A 17,338-nucleotide genomic window follows, 5' to 3' on the forward strand; every position below is an offset into this window, starting at 1 on the left:
TTACAAATAGAGTTACAGGCGTCCTGTTTTCTCGGAAGAAATTGAAAGAAATCTGCCCTGTCATTGGTGCAGCTGTTGTTAAGCGTGAATTGGTAAAGGCCGCTCTGGCATGGCGGCCAAGTTTAACATGATTGATAAGAATAATTAGTGTGTGGTTCCGGGTTACCGTCTTCGTGGAAACCACTGTATCTTTAATTTTGTATAAATTAACGAGAAACCGCCTCCTGAGTGGAAGCATTTCCGCTATTTACCAGCGTAGTAACTCTACTCAAACTCTACTCGATCATGCGGAACAGACACCGCTAAACTTACAGTTCAAATCAGCCTTGTACCTGATCGTCACCTTGCGGTTTTCATACTAATTGCATCCTACTGCATGTTATAACTATTGTGCTGCTTTTCTTTATTCAATAACCTTTGTCTGTTGCGAAGCTGATTTACCTTGTGACTTCTATGCTGATTTACTTTATTTATTCCTTATATTATATCGATATGTATTGATCATTTGTTGTATAAGGTTGCTATGATTTCGGTATGGCGGCCTTGAAAAGGTGACCTTGGACAAGGAAACCTGTTCCGCCATACTTGCTACTGTGGAAAAAACATAATGAATATATGAATAACTTATCAACAACTCACCAGATGACAGGTTCTTGCCCAAGAGACCAGATATAACTGCGCTAGGTTCCTTTACATTCCAACACACTCCCACACACATGCCCTCCAACCCAATCAAATTTCCACCCTTACACTTTTGCAAGCCTGTGGCTACGGTACTTGCATACTGATGTACGGACTAATGCTCCAGCAAGCCTCTTGAAATACACCAACTATAAATTCCTTAGTAACTCTGTCCATTCATCCAAGTAAAAGTAACAGTAAAAATAAAAGTCGCGGTGGCGTAGTGGCAGGATGTTTGGCCCCAGAACCCAGAGATACTGGGTTCGAATCTGGGGTTCCCTGATTTGTCCCGTTGACGTTAAGCCAGTTGGGAAAGGCACTTTACACGACTTTCCCCACTTTACTCAAGTTCCTTCCGGAACTACATAATGTTGGACGTCTCACTTGAAACGCGTGTAGAGAAACTCGATTGTGTCCCCATCCTTCACCGAGATCAGCTCCACACCTAGAGTAGGGTAGAATGATATAAACAAGCAAACATAACATAGATAATGTAGATGTATAATGGTGATGATGATAATGACAATCTTATATGGAAACGCGGGCGTGAATAGTTATATCACTGTCCCGTCAGTCACAGTGATTTTTTAATTTTTTATTCAGAAAACAAGATACACATGGACATGGACATAGCGGCGCCACACTCACAGTGATTGACAGCGCTTCCGGGCACAGTCTGTGACAGTCGGGCTGTGTCACGTTCTGTGCCTGGAAAAAGCACGGAACGTGACGGGCACGAATCGTGACGCCGCAGATGCGCTTTACAATGGCCACATAGAAAGGATGTAACATGTTGCTTCCGAGTCTGTGACAGTCGGCTCGTTACATGTTGCTTCCGAGTATATTTCTTTCAAACGGCCTGGACACTAGCACGGTCAATCTTGGTGACTCAAATGTTTTCGTCGCTGAACAAAAGGGGTTGTCAATCAGAGCCTGTTTGATAGGCGGGGCCGGTGATAGCCTCCATTTCACGTAAACAACATCTGATACAAGAACTGTCGTCACAAATTCCATACTTTTAGTGAAGTAAAATAACAGTTGTATTTCCTATACCTAAATGTTGTGGGTGTTGGCATTGGAAAAATCATGCTCGTTCTTTGTATGTTGTTCCACTAATGTTTTGATTCTGTAAAGATTCGATTGGTTGACCTACTTTTGGGTGTAAAGATCGTTGTCCCTATGGAGGAAGCGATAACGATCTCACTCTCCAAGCAGAGGTCATCATTGGTGGGTGGATGCTGAATATAGATCAATTGAATAAGTACAAAGCTCTTTATTCAGAACCAAGGAGTAACATAACAGCCAATGGCAGTGTCTGTCGTCTTTTTCAGGGCAATAATGACTGGTTCACCTTACACTGCAGCTAGGTGTCGCTGCTAACAATGCGGTCCCAAACGTATTGTCACATAGATATTATCAAGCAACAATAATAAGTCATTATTGCTCTGAAGAAGATAACCTATGATGCTTGCAGTTGGTTGCACCTCTTGTTTTATACGCGAATATGTTTACGTTCCTGTTGTAGGAAAACACCCTCTGAAGAAGATAACCTATGATGCTTGCAGTTGGTTGCACCTCTTGTTTTATACACAAATATGTTTACGTTCCTGTTGTAGGAAAACACCCTCCGAAGAAGACCACCCTCGGAACAAAGAGAGGTGGGAAGGGTCTAATGGCGACGTTTTACATCTGGGACACGGTGACGTCACAGGCAGAGGAAGTCCTCCTATCTTCCGAATCAGATCTATCTGTACTATCTTGTCTTGAGCATTGATGTTTCTGGCCTAGGATGAAGAGATGCTGCTACAGTAACAATTGAGCCGCCTTTCTTCGTTAATCGATGGCAACATCAGGCTCTGATGAATTGATTTTAAAAAAAAAAGAAAAAAAAAGAAGTAGAGTGCAGAGAGACTGTTCTCTGAGTTTTAAGTAAGCTCGTTAATTCATGTTGTAAATTACATAGTAAATTCCTTCTCAGGGAAATGTAAGTGTAAAATAATTCGTAAAAAAAATCAAATTGTTATTCGTAGCCCAAAAATGGCAATCAATGCAATGGGTCCCACATTACTGTTATATTTCTGTGACGTTCGGTGCAAATTGGTACATTAAGGATCAGCCTTTTATCAAAAAGTATAATATTCCAATAAAGCCGAAGATTTCGGTTTCCTATGGCATTTCTATGCATCATACCTCTGATTCTCTACAATCTAAAAGTACAGACAAGTCAAGTTCTGACGACAAAAGTTTGTCTTCTTCCTTCAGTCCTTCTGGTCTTGAACTAGTTGAAGTCTCCTCAGGTAAAAGAGCTTTTCCGTTCATATTGGACAGGCTTCCGTTTCTCTGGATGTCGTCAGGTTGGGACTTCGTTGAAAGTTTTCTATGGAGAGGATAAAAGTGAAAATTGAGCATACTCGTCTCAACAACACACAGGCTAGCAGCCTACAATGTTAGTTAGTTAGTTAAAATCCTCCTACACCATGTATAGGGCGGTGCCCATCTCCGTTCCATAGCCCTGGGCCACACTGTGGTGCAATCACTGTAGCAGGGGGCTAGTCCGCTGGCAGTGAGGTGTGTTTAACTTCCATACTGTTTCAGAAGTACATGTATGTACCATTTTTAGTAAGTCTTTGGTGTGACTCAATGCGCCTCTTGTCCAGAGGTGTCCTACCTGGGGCTTGAACCCCAGTCCTTCTAGTCCAAGTAATTTGAACCAGATGTGGTGAGAGACAGAAGCGCAGACCACTACACCACAGGGACACCCCCAGCAACTCCCTGTGGTGGTAAATATAAATGACTTTTTGAGGTCGTGGTGGCAATGGGTAATGTATGGTTAATCTACTCTTTTAAACCGCCTTTTACCTCCCAGAGTGAAGTCAGGTACCCATTTTTCGCCTGGGTGGAGTCAGGAAGGTCGTATAAAGTGCCTATCCCAATGCCATAACGTCTAGGAGTAGAACCTATTACCTCACGATCCAGAGTCCGTTAGCCTTACCATTTCAGCTATCGGCGCCGCTTAAGCGGCCTACTACATATGCGTATAAGGAGACAGCTAAAATCCCTGCCTGCCTGCGACAGAATTACAACTAATGCAAAACTAATAGGACAATCCATTTTTCCACTGTTCTACATGTAAGACAATGTACATGTTGCTTTGATCAATTTTCGTACGTTTCCAAAAATTACTTTTTTTTTCGAAAACTCTTTTATTCGCAAGCTCGCATCAGTTTTGGGGTTCCCAGAGGATGTATAATCAAAACAACACGGCCTAAATGAAAAAAAGGTGCTATCGGTATCCTTTAGAAGTCGACGGTCAGTAGTCTGCCTGAAAATTTTAGAACAAAAAGTTTTAGGACACTTTGTGACGCTACTGTAAAATTGTTGCTAATGATACATCCTACGTATACTCCATACGTTAATGTTTCGTTCTGACAATGATACTTTAGGACAAGCCAGTTCCATAATTATTAAGGTAGAAAGGCGTGTTCGTGAGTTCATGGTTCCAACCGCACATGCGCATTGTGGGTGATATGTGGGTGGGTGAAGGCCCCTAACTGTTAACAATTCTTGTCCAGGCTATGGATGTTTTGTTCATGTCTTAGGGCCTTCACCTTTGACATAATACCTACAATGCATCCATTGCTCATGCGCAGTTGGAATCGTGAACCCGCTTATTGCAGATTCTAGTGTAGCGTCAAGTAGAAATTGAGTCTTTGACGCAGCTAAAATAAGTTGATAAAAATCTGGGCAGGAATATGCAACAAAGACTGTTGTTAATAATGATATAAAAGAAAATTCTAACCGTTTGTTGATGGCCTCGATAATTTCTTTCTGCCTCTCCTCTGTGATGGGATATCTCCATGCAAACACCACGCCTACGAAGGCCAGCACTGGCGTACACGTGGATACCAGAATCCGCAAGGCGCTTCCTACCATGTCAGGCTGAGTACAAGATCCTAGTTTGTAGCCTCCGATTCTGCAGCGGGAACACAAGGGAAATGCAATAGATGTCACAGCAAACTCTGTACCTCTGTGTTTATTCTTGAGGGAAGCAAGGATCGTCATGGAATGATGATAGGAGAAAACACTGGACGTAAACAGCTCTTTAAGCACTCTTAAAGCATGCTTAAAGATTCCGTTATGGCACTCTTTACGTCACTTTACGTAATACTTCCGCGGGCTTAAATGTTATATTTACGCTATCTTTAGGTATGTGCTTAAACGTGCTTAGTGCAAAGCAACCGTTTAAGCAATGTAAACGTAGCTTAAATCTTAACTTTTACGTTACGATTAAGCATCGTAATCTTTACTTAAATCTAGAGACATACGCCGTATTTAAGCCTCCGTAAACCGTACGTAGTGGCACTCATTTAAGCGACGTTTAAGCACGATTAAACTTAAGATTGTAAGCAACGGTTTCGTAAAGATGGCCCCGGTTCTACGGATACTAACAGGAAGACTCTGACGTCATCGAAGACCGGAACGTAAATTCAAAGTGATCTGGAACCAGTTTAGCTCAAATGAACTCAATGAAGAGATCAGCTAATCTCCCACTGGTCGTGACTGACAGACGATTTGTACAGTATCTACAGGTTCACTGTAACGGGGAAATTCCCCCAGCTCTTTTCGACAAGTACATTGAACAGTGGACCTCGGCTTAACGTCCCGTCCAAAGGACTGTGAAGTTTCCAGTAGCGTGCATGTGATGGTTGATAGCCTGGGTGCCGTCCTATTTACATTCTCACCAAACTCGCTACCCTGATTTTTTCAGGGTAGTGAGTGTAGGAGCCCCGGTAGTAATCGGATGGTAGCGAGTGTCGAAGCCCCGGTAGTGATCCGACGGTAGCGAGTTTACATGTAGGAGTCCTGGTAGTAATCGGATGGTACCTAGGCTGGTTGGGTAAGCGACGACAGTCGAGATCGAACTCACGGCTTCTTTGTCCAGAGGCTGGGTCACTACCAACTGGACAACGCACGCTACTATCGGACTCCTGTACGGTCTGCTTCAAAAAGAATATCAATGACCCCATAGCTCTGATATCGCTGTTACTATTTCAATGATCATGCTAACGTCCAAAACTATCGCTATTCATGTGGACACATTCCTGTACAATAGACCTCTTTCCAGTTACGGCGGCCATTTTGAATATCCTGGGGTCAGCTGGGGGTCATGCACCAAAGTGAGGCTCGGGTTGTGACAGCCTATGTTATAACATAGGGTTATTATAGGCAGAACAACCCGAGCCTCACTTTGGTGCCTGACCCCCAGCTGACCCCGAGAAATTCAAAATGGCCGCCGTAACTGGAAAGAGGTCTATTCCTAGAATCCTTGGAGACTGCGCACAACACTATACTATTAGGCAAAATAGTAGCGGTACTCACTCCAGCCCGACGGTGGCGGTGATCAGTCCAACAGTGATGGCGAGACTGTTAGTAGACAAGAAGATGGCGATGAAGGGAGTGTCCAGTCTTTCACCTGTCTGTAGGTAGCAGTCTTCTATAATGTCACTGACCATCAACCTGTGTGTATGGACATTTCGTGTTTAAGTATTTTACTGGTGTCAATAAGGCCATTCTTGAACAAAGGAGCTGGTGTCATAGCGGGTTTCCTCAAGTTTCTATAAAACATTCTAAAGTTATGGGTATTTGGCCAATAACAGGCATGTTTTAAATCAGTTTCACTTTCATGTAAAACGTATCTTCTTCATCACCATTAACGCACATCAGAAAATTGCTTCGGCTGAAATGACGTGAGTAATGTGAGGTATGGAATGAAACCTTATGTATGCTAATATGTACACGACTGCACTCTAAATGTATTTCATTTCCCACCAAACCGACACATTTTCGTTAGTGTCTGCATACAGATTCGATCACTCACCATGGTATAAGAAATTGTGCCAGCGCCGTGAAGCCAACGCCGACGGTAACAGCATAAACAGAGAAGCTTCCGTTTGGTATAAACTGAAACCCAATGTACACCGGGATTGCAGCCTGCAACGAAAATAATACAAATTCACTTTTTTTAAAGCTCTAAAGCTGACCATAGGGATGTTCTAGGACACCATATTGGCAAATACTTTGAAGTGATTTCCAATAACACAAACAGAATGAACAGATAGCACTAGGGGTGGGTACCGGTACAGAAAATTCAGGTCCGGTCCAGGTCCAGGTCCAGAGGGTCAGGTCTAGGTCCGGACCTGTACCTGTACCTGATTAAAGTAGTGTCGCAGTACATCATATTTTGGAGAGCGAGACACAAGTTAAGGTCTATGTGAGTCCTACAAATCATGTTCAAATTGTATATTAGAATAATGTGATTATTCTCGGTGCACACTAATGTGCACTCGCCGTCTGTTGACTCATCTACATATGATTAACAGCTAACGTCTTTGCAACAGGAAACCCCGACTCGTTAAATCTGCTTATTTTGTATTAGACCGGTTATGTGCGACCGCCTGCTGGTAGCCTGGTACTGTGAATTTTCTAATCGGTCCATAGGCCGGTCCACTGATTTTTTCTGGACCGTTTTTTTTGGACCGGTCCATAAGAAAATGCCGGTTTTGTACCGGTACACAGTACCGGTACCCACCCCTAGATACCACCATGAATTATTTTGAGCCATTATAGACTTATTGTTTCATTAATCATTATTGTCTCATTAATGATACAAATAAGGCTATAATTATCATGATTTATTTTAAATGATGGACTTCTCTACCACAATTACATACATTGTATGTGTGAAAGTCCTTTCCTTTGGCAGAACATCATGTTTACAGTCATCATGAATTATGCAAATTCATTGCATATTTACACAATCTATGCATAGTGATGGAGACCTTCAACTACCTTACACATGTCACGAGTACATGATTCCCGCAATTTACTACAAAGGAATTATGACACTGTCGCATCAAATATGGAAATTGGGATCTCATTTCCATAATTGGTATCTGTAAATGTTCCACCTGACATAAAATACATATATTATATGTATCAAACTTTCTAGGATAGCTTGATTAACAATGAGCCAATCTCGGTAAAATCCTATGAGAAGTTATAAGACATATACACAAACAAACTCCTAGAAATAAATTGTTTTAGACTAGAAATGTCAAAATGGCATATGTTGATATACGCCTGGGGTCAGTTTTGACCCCATACGGTGGTTTGAGGGTTAACCAAACAGCGGCTATAACATAGGGTTTCATGGACTTACCAGCTCGAAGCAAACGTAGGAAATCCTCTTCCCAAGTTTGGACACAACCCAACCGATAATAGGCACGGCTATAGCTGATGACGCCTTTAGGAGAAACGCAATATTAGTGTCATCAAAGCACAGAATTCTCTAGATCTACAAAATGGACAAAATATGTCAGAGAAGATATATAGCAAGATCAAACAGTGTAGAGACAGGAGGCTTCAAAATCTTTCTGTAACTTATTTATAATAATAATAATGGTTTTTATTGGCCAATTTTCATTATCCGTGCAATGGCAGCCTTTCTAGTGCTGAGTTGGTGCAGGGTTTACAATCAAATAATACACATGGGCAACAGATACGTATTTGCTCCACGCTTGCATTTTGTGGAACTGTCGCAAGAGTCTGGGCGGCTGCCATTCGGTGCCACCAGGGGACTTCAATACGACCTTCCCCAACCATTCACCCTTGGGTGGCGTGAGGAAAGTGCCTTTCCCAAGGGCACCTGACAAGATTCGAACCCGGGACCACTTGGTTCTGAGCCGAACGCTGTGCCGTTACGCCACACGGACCCACAGTATTTGTCTATATTTGTACTAACGTTAACTGTGTTTCAAAATATCAACATGCATATGATTGCCTCAACTTGTCACACAAAACAATCATCTGGAAGATTTGTTTCTTACCATGAAAACTAGGAAGACGTTCTCTATCTGGTCTTCCAGGTCCAGACTGTACTGTACATAGAGGGCGATTGAGCCATGTCCGATCTGAAAATAAAAATGTAATGGCTTTTAACAGGAACATCCTGTTTCGATTTTTTTTCGTTTCAGGTTCACATCGAATAATTATAGAGGGTTGCAGGTTTTTATTCTTAGTTTGGTATCAAAATCTATCAGAAAAACACCTTGAAGCAAAAGTCCTCGATAGAGACCTATTTGAATTCCTAATGCGATACTCACAGAAAGAGGTACTTGGATAAAGAAATATGCCAGAAGAAAATACATGTTGGGGCGGAAACTGAGCACAGTCATCGCTGTCCTGAGAATGTTCTGGCCGCGTTCTCCCCCAGATGTCGCTGAAATATCTAGAACAATATTCATACCTCTAATGAGTTTACATAAACTTTTGATTATGAAACATATGGAGATATGTGCTCTTACATTTTCACCATCACGAAGTTCTAAGCGAGAATTCGAATTCACTTAGATTATAATTCTTGTAGTGACTTGACAATGTATACACGTATCTGTTAACTTTTCTTTGTTCTGACATGTACTTATCCCAGTAGGTATACATGTATGTTTACCATACAGCTATTCACTCATTCATTGATAAACGTCTATGCATATTATCAAGTTGGCCAGTAAAAAGGAAGTTTCAGAGAGGGGAGTATCATACCCCGACAATCAGTAAAATATATTAAAACGTTAGATTTCACTATTTTTGATCGGGACTGAGCATTCATCAGCACAACCGTACTCGCACCTTTTCTCTCAGTCGTTCCAAAGACGATCGCTGTCAAGCTTAACATCAACAGACAGCATAGAGTTGCTGAAGAGATCATGTAGCCGGTTCGCTAAGGAAACGCCACGAAAACAAAAACAAAAATACAAACAACACATGCCATGACTGAAGAAAACTGCACATGTTTACAAGGACTTGATCTTGTCTTACGTAGATTGATAAGGAACGGGCTTTGAATTATAAAACAGTTTCTTCGGAGGGAAGAGAGAATACTTAAGTCGCTGAGACTACGTATACAGTCGAAATGTATATTTTAAAACGTCTTTGAGATACTCCCAGTCAGTGGTATGGAAGCGAATCCAGCATTTAAAAATTTGGCTCCAAATAGGCGATAATGAGATGCCAATGAGGGTGAAGAGGGTTATGCTAGGGTCACATTTCCAATCCGGGGCCCGGCCGGGCAGTCCTTGGGAACGAAAAGTATGATATAAAAGATAACAAAAGCACATAACGTACCCAAAATTATCTAAGAGCATAGCTTGTGCAAATTTATTGACATACGCTTTGATTTTTCGTTTCCGCAAACAGCCCGGCAGGGCCCCGGTTAGGAAATGTGACCCTAGCATAACATTGGCAATCCCTGAAAGCGTGTGATTGGGATAATCGGAGGCTATCTACATCAGGGCGCATCAACCTTCTTTCAACCGGTACGGGAAGCGATATCGACTTCCGGCAACCTTTGACCCATTGATGACGTCACACGTGCTTAAAGGTACATGTCCCGAGCGATCCGGGTCAGATAGCTGAGAGGAGTGAGCCATTCAGTCTTTAGTTTTAATGACTCGAGGAGAGTTTAATTGTTCCAACGTTTTCTTAAAGGTGCCCTAAGCGATTTCAGGGGGTAAAACTTGAAATATTCTGGAGAAGGCAATTCTGTTTGGTGAGGTTGCAATTTACATTTACTTGCCTATATTAGCACATCTGCATCATTATTTCATACTTTGGGCGTTTAAAAATAGCTCAGAAGCAAGCCACAAAAGGAGTATTTTATTTATTGGGTCCCCCCAAAAATCAGCCCAGAATCCAGCCGTAACCGTTTTTTGTCGACAATTTTCGGTAACTTCCGGCCGCGTGACGTCACAATGCCCAAGCACATTGAGCCATGACCACGTGATTATTTCTTTGGAAGCGTTCGGGACTTGTCGGTCAGAATCGTGCATGTTCGGAAGATTTGAAATGATGGCTGGCCTCCAAGTGCTCAGATTTTCAATGAGTTCCCACTACACAACTACATCACATTTTTGCTTCATGATGGTCGATATGCGATGGGATAGTGTTATCTAAACTTACTATGGATAGAAATCAGAAAAAAATTGATTTTGAATATATGACTTTCAGCGCCCTAATATTGCTTAGGTTGCCTTTAAGGGTGCATAAACTTACCGTCATCTCTAAAGATGGTCCGTCCTCAGAAGCGTTGGTGCTGCTGTTAGCGCTGTAGGTGACGTTGTCACAGGGATCATGCTCGGAGCGTCTGTACGACGCCAGGATCTGCCCGTGCATTGCCGTCCCCACAACCGCCCCTACCACATTGAACATGGCCCCTGGGAAAAGGACGTAACATAGCGCTACTATATCTCGTGCACTATCCAATGTCGTCCACTCTTTACCTTCGCCAAGAAGGTTATGATTTCGGTTACGTGTTCCCCTATCTCTTCTCTTTTCTCTCTCTCTCTCTCTCTCTCTCTCTCTCTCTCTCTCTCTCTGTGAGCATGATAACTCGAGAATGTCTGGGTGGATTGTCTTGATATTTGGTGTGTGGGCAGGTCTTGATGAGACACCGTTGTAGTATTGAAAAATCCGTTCTCATGAGGAACGAGATATCAAAACCGGAAGTTCCGTTGCCGTATCTTAACAACTCGCTATGGAGTGCAAAATCTCATCATTTTGAGGTCCCATCAAGACCTAGCAACAAACCAAATATAAAAGCAATCCACCCAGGCATTCTTAAGTTATAGTCATCACACACATACACGAAAACATAACACATAATTCTTGAAGAAGGTAATGAAAAATCCCTAAAAGGATGATGATGATACCTAGTCATGTCTGTCTTGAAATAAGTTTTTGTCCAGCGATACAAGAGAACAAACATTTAAAACTCGCTACATTTCCAACATTAGATTATTTTTCTTTTTGCCACACTACGACTACACAAAATCATTGTTTTCGCAAACTTGTGCACAATTAACCTTCTCAAACGTCACCTTGGTAATCACCAACTGTACCCCACAAATTTCAAATTGCTTCCCACCCTCCAAGTAATATTATTAGTACGTCGATAAAGGTTAGACATTCAGGTGATAAGATACGCAAAATAGCAGTTACTTGAGACTCAAGTAACTTGATATGATTTTGGAAACGGCTAGACGTTTCAAGCAGCATTCACTACTTTTCGACAGTAAGTGACACTACTTTTCGTCAGTGTCACTATAAAGAATTTTCCAAAATCATATCCAGTTGCTTGAGTAACTGCTTTTTGTCGTAAACGTAGTAGTAGTATGATAGTACTCACTGTACATAATGACCGAGTCCCTCTCGGAGCTGTCATCGCTTAGAAACATCAGAATCGCGCGGTAGGCAATTGCAAAACCCTAAAAGAAAACGGCCAATGTCAAACGTTTTCAGACCCCTGCTAATTTGATAGAGGTAGAATGATTTGTTCAATGTGGAAAGGGATATGTTATGGCAATACGCACGAGACTTTAATTGAGTTTTGAAAAAAAGTGCATTTGTAATTAGTGTTGCGCACCTAAACCCCGGACCTGTTCCGGACCTGTTCCTAACCTTTAGGTTCATTCAAGTCCAAAAAAACCTAACCATCTGGAAACAAGTCCGGACTTGAAAAAAAATCTCTCACTTTTACACTCCTTTTTTATTTAAACCATCTTAAAGCTTCCTTAGATCGTGAAATTTGCACTGGAAAAATATGAAAACATTGCTGTTTTGTGTTTATAACTGAACTTCTGCATTAATTACTGACTGTATATAATTCCGCATATTATAGTTTTCAAATTGCATGTAAAATATTTGCCAATATGCAATTTTACATGAAACAGGAAAACAAATATTCGTAGCACATATATTCCATTGGTTCAAGTCTGGACTTTCAAGTCCGAACCTGAACCTAAACCTCTGGACTCCTGTCCGAACTTAAACCTAAACTCGGGTTTAGGTACGCACCACTATTTGTAATATACATATATTGCCCGTAGGGGGTGTAGTCCCTGCCGGGCCCCAACGCCACAAATTTGTCCCGGTGGAGACAACACGGACTCCGTTGAGTCGTTTCGGAGTGAATCGGAACTGAAATGTCTGTAGATATACGTGTATAGGTTAAAAAAATATCTCGACCTAGTCTTTAAATCAGACTAGTGACTTACCGACCAGGCGAGCACCATGACAGTGTACAGTATGATGTACCAGGCCAGCCTTCCGTTCGTTCCAACATCCGGGACATACCAGATCAACGCGTTCGTTACAGTCATAAACAAAGTCGATACTACAATCCTGTTGAATAATGCAGAAACTTTCAGATTAGGGGCATGCATGATACATCTTAAAATACACATGTGGTATGTTCAAAAAGAAAAGAAATCAAAACCGGAAGTTCCGCTGCAGTAACGTAGAAAGCCGCTTGGAGGCCCATTATCAACTTGACCACTACCCGCCTACCAAATATCATAGGGTCCATCCAAAGATTCTCGAGTTATGCTGTTCACATACACACACACACACACACACACACACACACACACACACACACACACACAAACACACATACACACACACACACACACACACACACACACACACACACACTAGACTCTACCAGTCTCCCCCGGTCGCTGGGAAAATAGTAGAAATTGGCCAAATAGAGTCAAATGTTTGAAGGGAGTCAAATTGGCAACCGAGGAGAATTTCTACTATTTTCCCAGCGACCGGGGGAGACTGGTAGAGTCTACACACACACACACACACACACACACACACACACACACACACACAGTCACACACATACACACACACACACACACACACACACACACAAACACCACACACACACTCACATACACATACGCGCGCGAGCGCGCACACACACACATACAAAGGTAACAAGCAGGTACATGACTACGTGTGTGTTCTTTGCTATGTTCTGTAATCTGATCTGGTACTTGGAAGTATGTCGAACACTGCATTTCCCTACACTTACGTGTAGACTTTAGAATGCGTAAATATAACGTTTCTATCATTTCACACCTCTGAGAAAATACGATTGCAGCAGACCCTATGTAAAATTCCATTTGTACGTTACCATGGTTTTGTCTTTCCCCATCGTGTGCTCGTCCTGTCAATCAAGGGGCCCATGACGACATTGCAAAAGATGTCCACTATCCTGCTGCCGAAAATAATCGACGTTGCAAACAAAGGTGGCATCTGGAATAAAACAAGCAATACACATAAACGCTGAATAAGCCACTTAAATCTAAGTAACGCGATTTCAGTTTAGGATGGGCAATTAAGACAGACGACGCGTCAGACGCCGAAATTGTCAACTACATACAATACACATATGTATATTTCATTTGATCTATCAGTCTGTATGAAAACAGAAAAGCTTACCGAAGGCTATCACAAACGGTTAGCCTTGGCAACTGAACAATATACAATACAGGTGGTCACAAGGCACATATAAAGGCGTTTAAAAAGCACAGGACTTAGGTGCCACAACGTTATATAGTTATCATATAGGTTGTACAGATTCTAAATGATGACGAGGAAAACATTGGTAGTATCGCAGATAATACTGAATCAGTTTACCTGCGCCACATCCACCAGGAAGATGCTAGTGTATGCCCCGAAAACGATCCATAAGACGTCATAACCAACACCTCCGAAACCGTAGCATATCTTCGCCACGACAGACAGGGGTTTCGATGTCTTGGCTAGATCGGTCATGGTCGGGCTGTACTTGTATCTAATAACACAGAAGAAACACAAGTTCAACAAGCTGCTAGGGGGCCCAAACCTACACCACTTATTTCTTACATCACAAGCTAACTCCCACCAAAAAATCAAGACCATAGCACGTCCAGGTCAAAATATACAAGAACGGAAGTTCTGCTGCAGTACGGGGGGGGGGGGGGGGGGGGGGGGGGCTTGAGCTTTGTGTCCCCAACACCCACCCACATACTAGCCTGACGAATCGCGCTCCTAGTAACCTTCGGCCGAGAGCTTGTGTAAATACAGGCTAACCCACATACTAACTATCATTGTAATCCATCCAGAGGCTCTTGAGTTATGCTGACTACAATAGTCGGGAAACACTAACACACAGACACACAGACAGACACACAGACACGCCAAAAACTATATAATAATACACGACACGGCAATGCGACGTCTGGTAGATTTTAAACACAATATAATCTCAACAACTGTATGTTAAGCTGGTAGATTTGTATGTGAAACAAGCAAGGACAGACAACCCACATAGGACAGTAGTGGCATTCAACAATATCAAACACAACAAGAAATAATTATGCAAATTAGATACTGATTTGCATAATAAGTGTCTAATCATGTACATCATCACTCAAGCTATCTACTTTCCAAAATTCATGACCATCCATCAAGCCCTTCTTGAGTTATTCCCTTTCAAAGTCTGAACCTAAACCTGCTCCTGCAGTTCCAAAAGCCGCTAGGGGGCCAAAACCCATACCACGTACTCTCTGTCCAAAGAGCTATCTACCACTCAAAAATCAGTTCCATAGCTTGTCCAGAACACGAGATATCAAAACAGGAAGTTCCGCTGCAGTACCGTAACAAGCCGCTAGGGGACCCAAAATCTAATCATTTCCACGTCTCATCAAGACCTACCCACCTACCAAATATGAAGACAATCCATCCAAGCCTTCTCGAGTTATGCTGTACGTTACAAACATCCAAACAAACATACAAACGCTACCCTATGCATAACCTTCTCGGCGAAGGTAATTACCTACTAGTAGTACGAAAAAACAGGTACAGAAGGAGGAAGAAAGCATATGTAGCTGATACTAGGCCCCTCTCCTCTATACAAATCAAAATTGATTAATCGATAAATAACAATGAAGTAATACAAGTAATACATAGCAGACGATAACGATATAATAAGGGTAATCAAATAATTAATGATATATCAATTAAGTTAAGTTGAGAACTGAGCATATGATGCTATTGCAGGGGATTTGGATGTCTTATGAGATGGGTTTTCATGGCACATTCAAACATCAGATGCAGAAAAAAAAAAAAGGTGGTCGTATATTTTCGAGACTGTTCGATTTTGTAACACATTTGTGCAAACGTAAGTGTCAGATATTACTCTACTCTACTCTACTCTACTCTACTCTACTCTACTCTACTCTACTCTACTCTACTCTACTCTACTCTACTCTACTCTACTCTACTCTACTCTACTACTCTGCTCTGCTCTGCTCTGCTCTGCTCTGCTCTGCTCTGCTCTACTCTACCCTAATCTACTCTAGTAGTCTCTACTCTACTCTGCTCTACTCTACTCTACATTTGTCTGTGGAACAGGTATGTTGAGTAGAAAACACACGGAGGATAGGGGGCAACCAACCATAACCATCCATGCCGGACGTAAATTCAGATATCTCCTGTTAATTGTGAAAATGAGTCACTGATGTAACTTTATAGGTATGTATCTTTTGTCTGCGGCCGGCCAAAAATGCATATCATGTGGTAAAAACGAAGAATGGGCTTCGATCGTGCAAGGTATCCAGTTATTCCACTCTCAGTTGACCGAATGACCTGACGTTACGCAACTCTTGGCATCTAATCAACAACAACACAAAAGGCTTGTTATCGGTATGTGTGATCTGGGTTCAAAGGTCACCAACCGGACCAAAAAAAGTAGGTCACGCCGGTAGAAGGTTATCTCTAGGGTTACCCTTGATGAATTAAATGTTGTCATTTTCAAGGAAATCATCTAAGTGACCCGGCCAACTGAAGTTATGATGTTCGGCCTCTCAGTCTTTTTACAGGTCCAGTATTACATATTTGTTATGTATTTCATGCCCATTGCGTAGGGCTCAACTCTGACCATCTGCTTGTAGAATGGCAGGCCGTCAGAGACTGACTTACTATGAAGTTAAAAAAACGGAGGCACTTCTAATACTAAATCATGGGCACAGAGGAGAACAGCTTTTTAACGTCGGTGACATACCTGTCTGACCCGGGAAGTAATATCAGGACGGCAAAACTGTTGACTGGCGGATGTCATGCCCCGAACGTTACACTAAAGATCGATGTCACCACAATCAATATTTGTTTGCGCATGCGGGTTGAGATTGCGGAGGGGCGAGGTTCGCTGATTTTCTACCGCTCGGTTTTTTTAATACGATGTATTTTTGCTCGCTTCCCTCGTCTGATATGTGCGTGGTTTGCTCGAAACAGCACATTTACTGCGCAGCTTGGGTTATCGTCTATCCCGGCCTGAGTTGACTGACTGAAATAAAACGCAAGACACAACAATGAACTGTTTTGGGTTATATGACTGATGTGGGTTCAAAGGTCGCGGAGGTAAAAAATAGACCATCAAAATTGGGTCACCCCGGCCTCGTCCTTTGTTGACCTTAGCCGGGTGAGTCACCCGGCTAAGGTCAACAAAGGACGAGGCCGTTCAATACATGTAACGTAAACATGACCTATTTACGTGCGGGAGCTCAGCAGTTTAATTTGGGTCATGTCCACATATCGCGGTGTGCAAAGCCTGTTCTCATGAGCAACAACCAACGTCATAAGTATGATCCTTAGCCATGTCTCTCTTTTATACAAAACAATGAAAAAAGGTTTACGTCCAGCGACATAACAGAATAAACTCCTGAACCAGTAACAACAAGTTGCACGGAAGCGCCATGCGTGACGT

At 42.2% G+C, this 17,338-nt stretch overlaps 1 protein-coding gene across 1 annotated transcript; it reads right to left on the reverse strand.

The window, feature by feature from the left end:
- Positions 1-2,389: 2,389 nt before the first annotated feature.
- On the reverse strand, positions 2,390-16,993 carry LOC136427260 (sodium-dependent lysophosphatidylcholine symporter 1-B-like). Its single transcript, XM_066416068.1, has 14 exons — positions 16,637-16,993; positions 14,230-14,386; positions 13,724-13,845; positions 12,792-12,918; positions 11,924-12,002; positions 10,792-10,952; positions 9,370-9,460; positions 8,844-8,968; positions 8,568-8,651; positions 7,901-7,984; positions 6,560-6,672; positions 6,061-6,198; positions 4,481-4,654; positions 2,390-3,058 (listed from the first exon to the last, which is right to left on the reverse strand). The coding sequence occupies exons 2-14, from the start codon at positions 14,365-14,367 to the stop codon at positions 2,866-2,868; spliced, it is 1,629 nt and encodes a 542-aa protein (XP_066272165.1). The 5' UTR covers positions 14,368-14,386; positions 16,637-16,993; the 3' UTR covers positions 2,390-2,865.
- Between the last annotated feature and the right edge of the window lie 345 nt (positions 16,994-17,338).

Source organism: Branchiostoma lanceolatum, chromosome 2, assembly GCF_035083965.1.
Source record: "Branchiostoma lanceolatum isolate klBraLanc5 chromosome 2, klBraLanc5.hap2, whole genome shotgun sequence".
Lineage (NCBI taxonomy): Eukaryota > Metazoa > Chordata > Leptocardii > Amphioxiformes > Branchiostomatidae > Branchiostoma > Branchiostoma lanceolatum.

Bases quoted from the DNA above. Each gene is read 5' to 3' on its own strand.
- LOC136427260 (XM_066416068.1), bottom strand. From the start codon at position 14,367: ATGACCGATCTAGCCAAGACATCGAAACCCCTGTCTGTCGTGGCGAAG. The intron at 9,461-10,791 runs GTAAGTTTATGC...GCGTTTCCTTAG, and splicing joins GACCATCTTTAGAGATGACG to CGAACCGGCTACATGATCTC. The intron at 4,655-6,060 runs GTGAGTACCGCT...TTCCCGCTGCAG, and splicing joins ACCGCCACCGTCGGGCTGGA to AATCGGAGGCTACAAACTAG.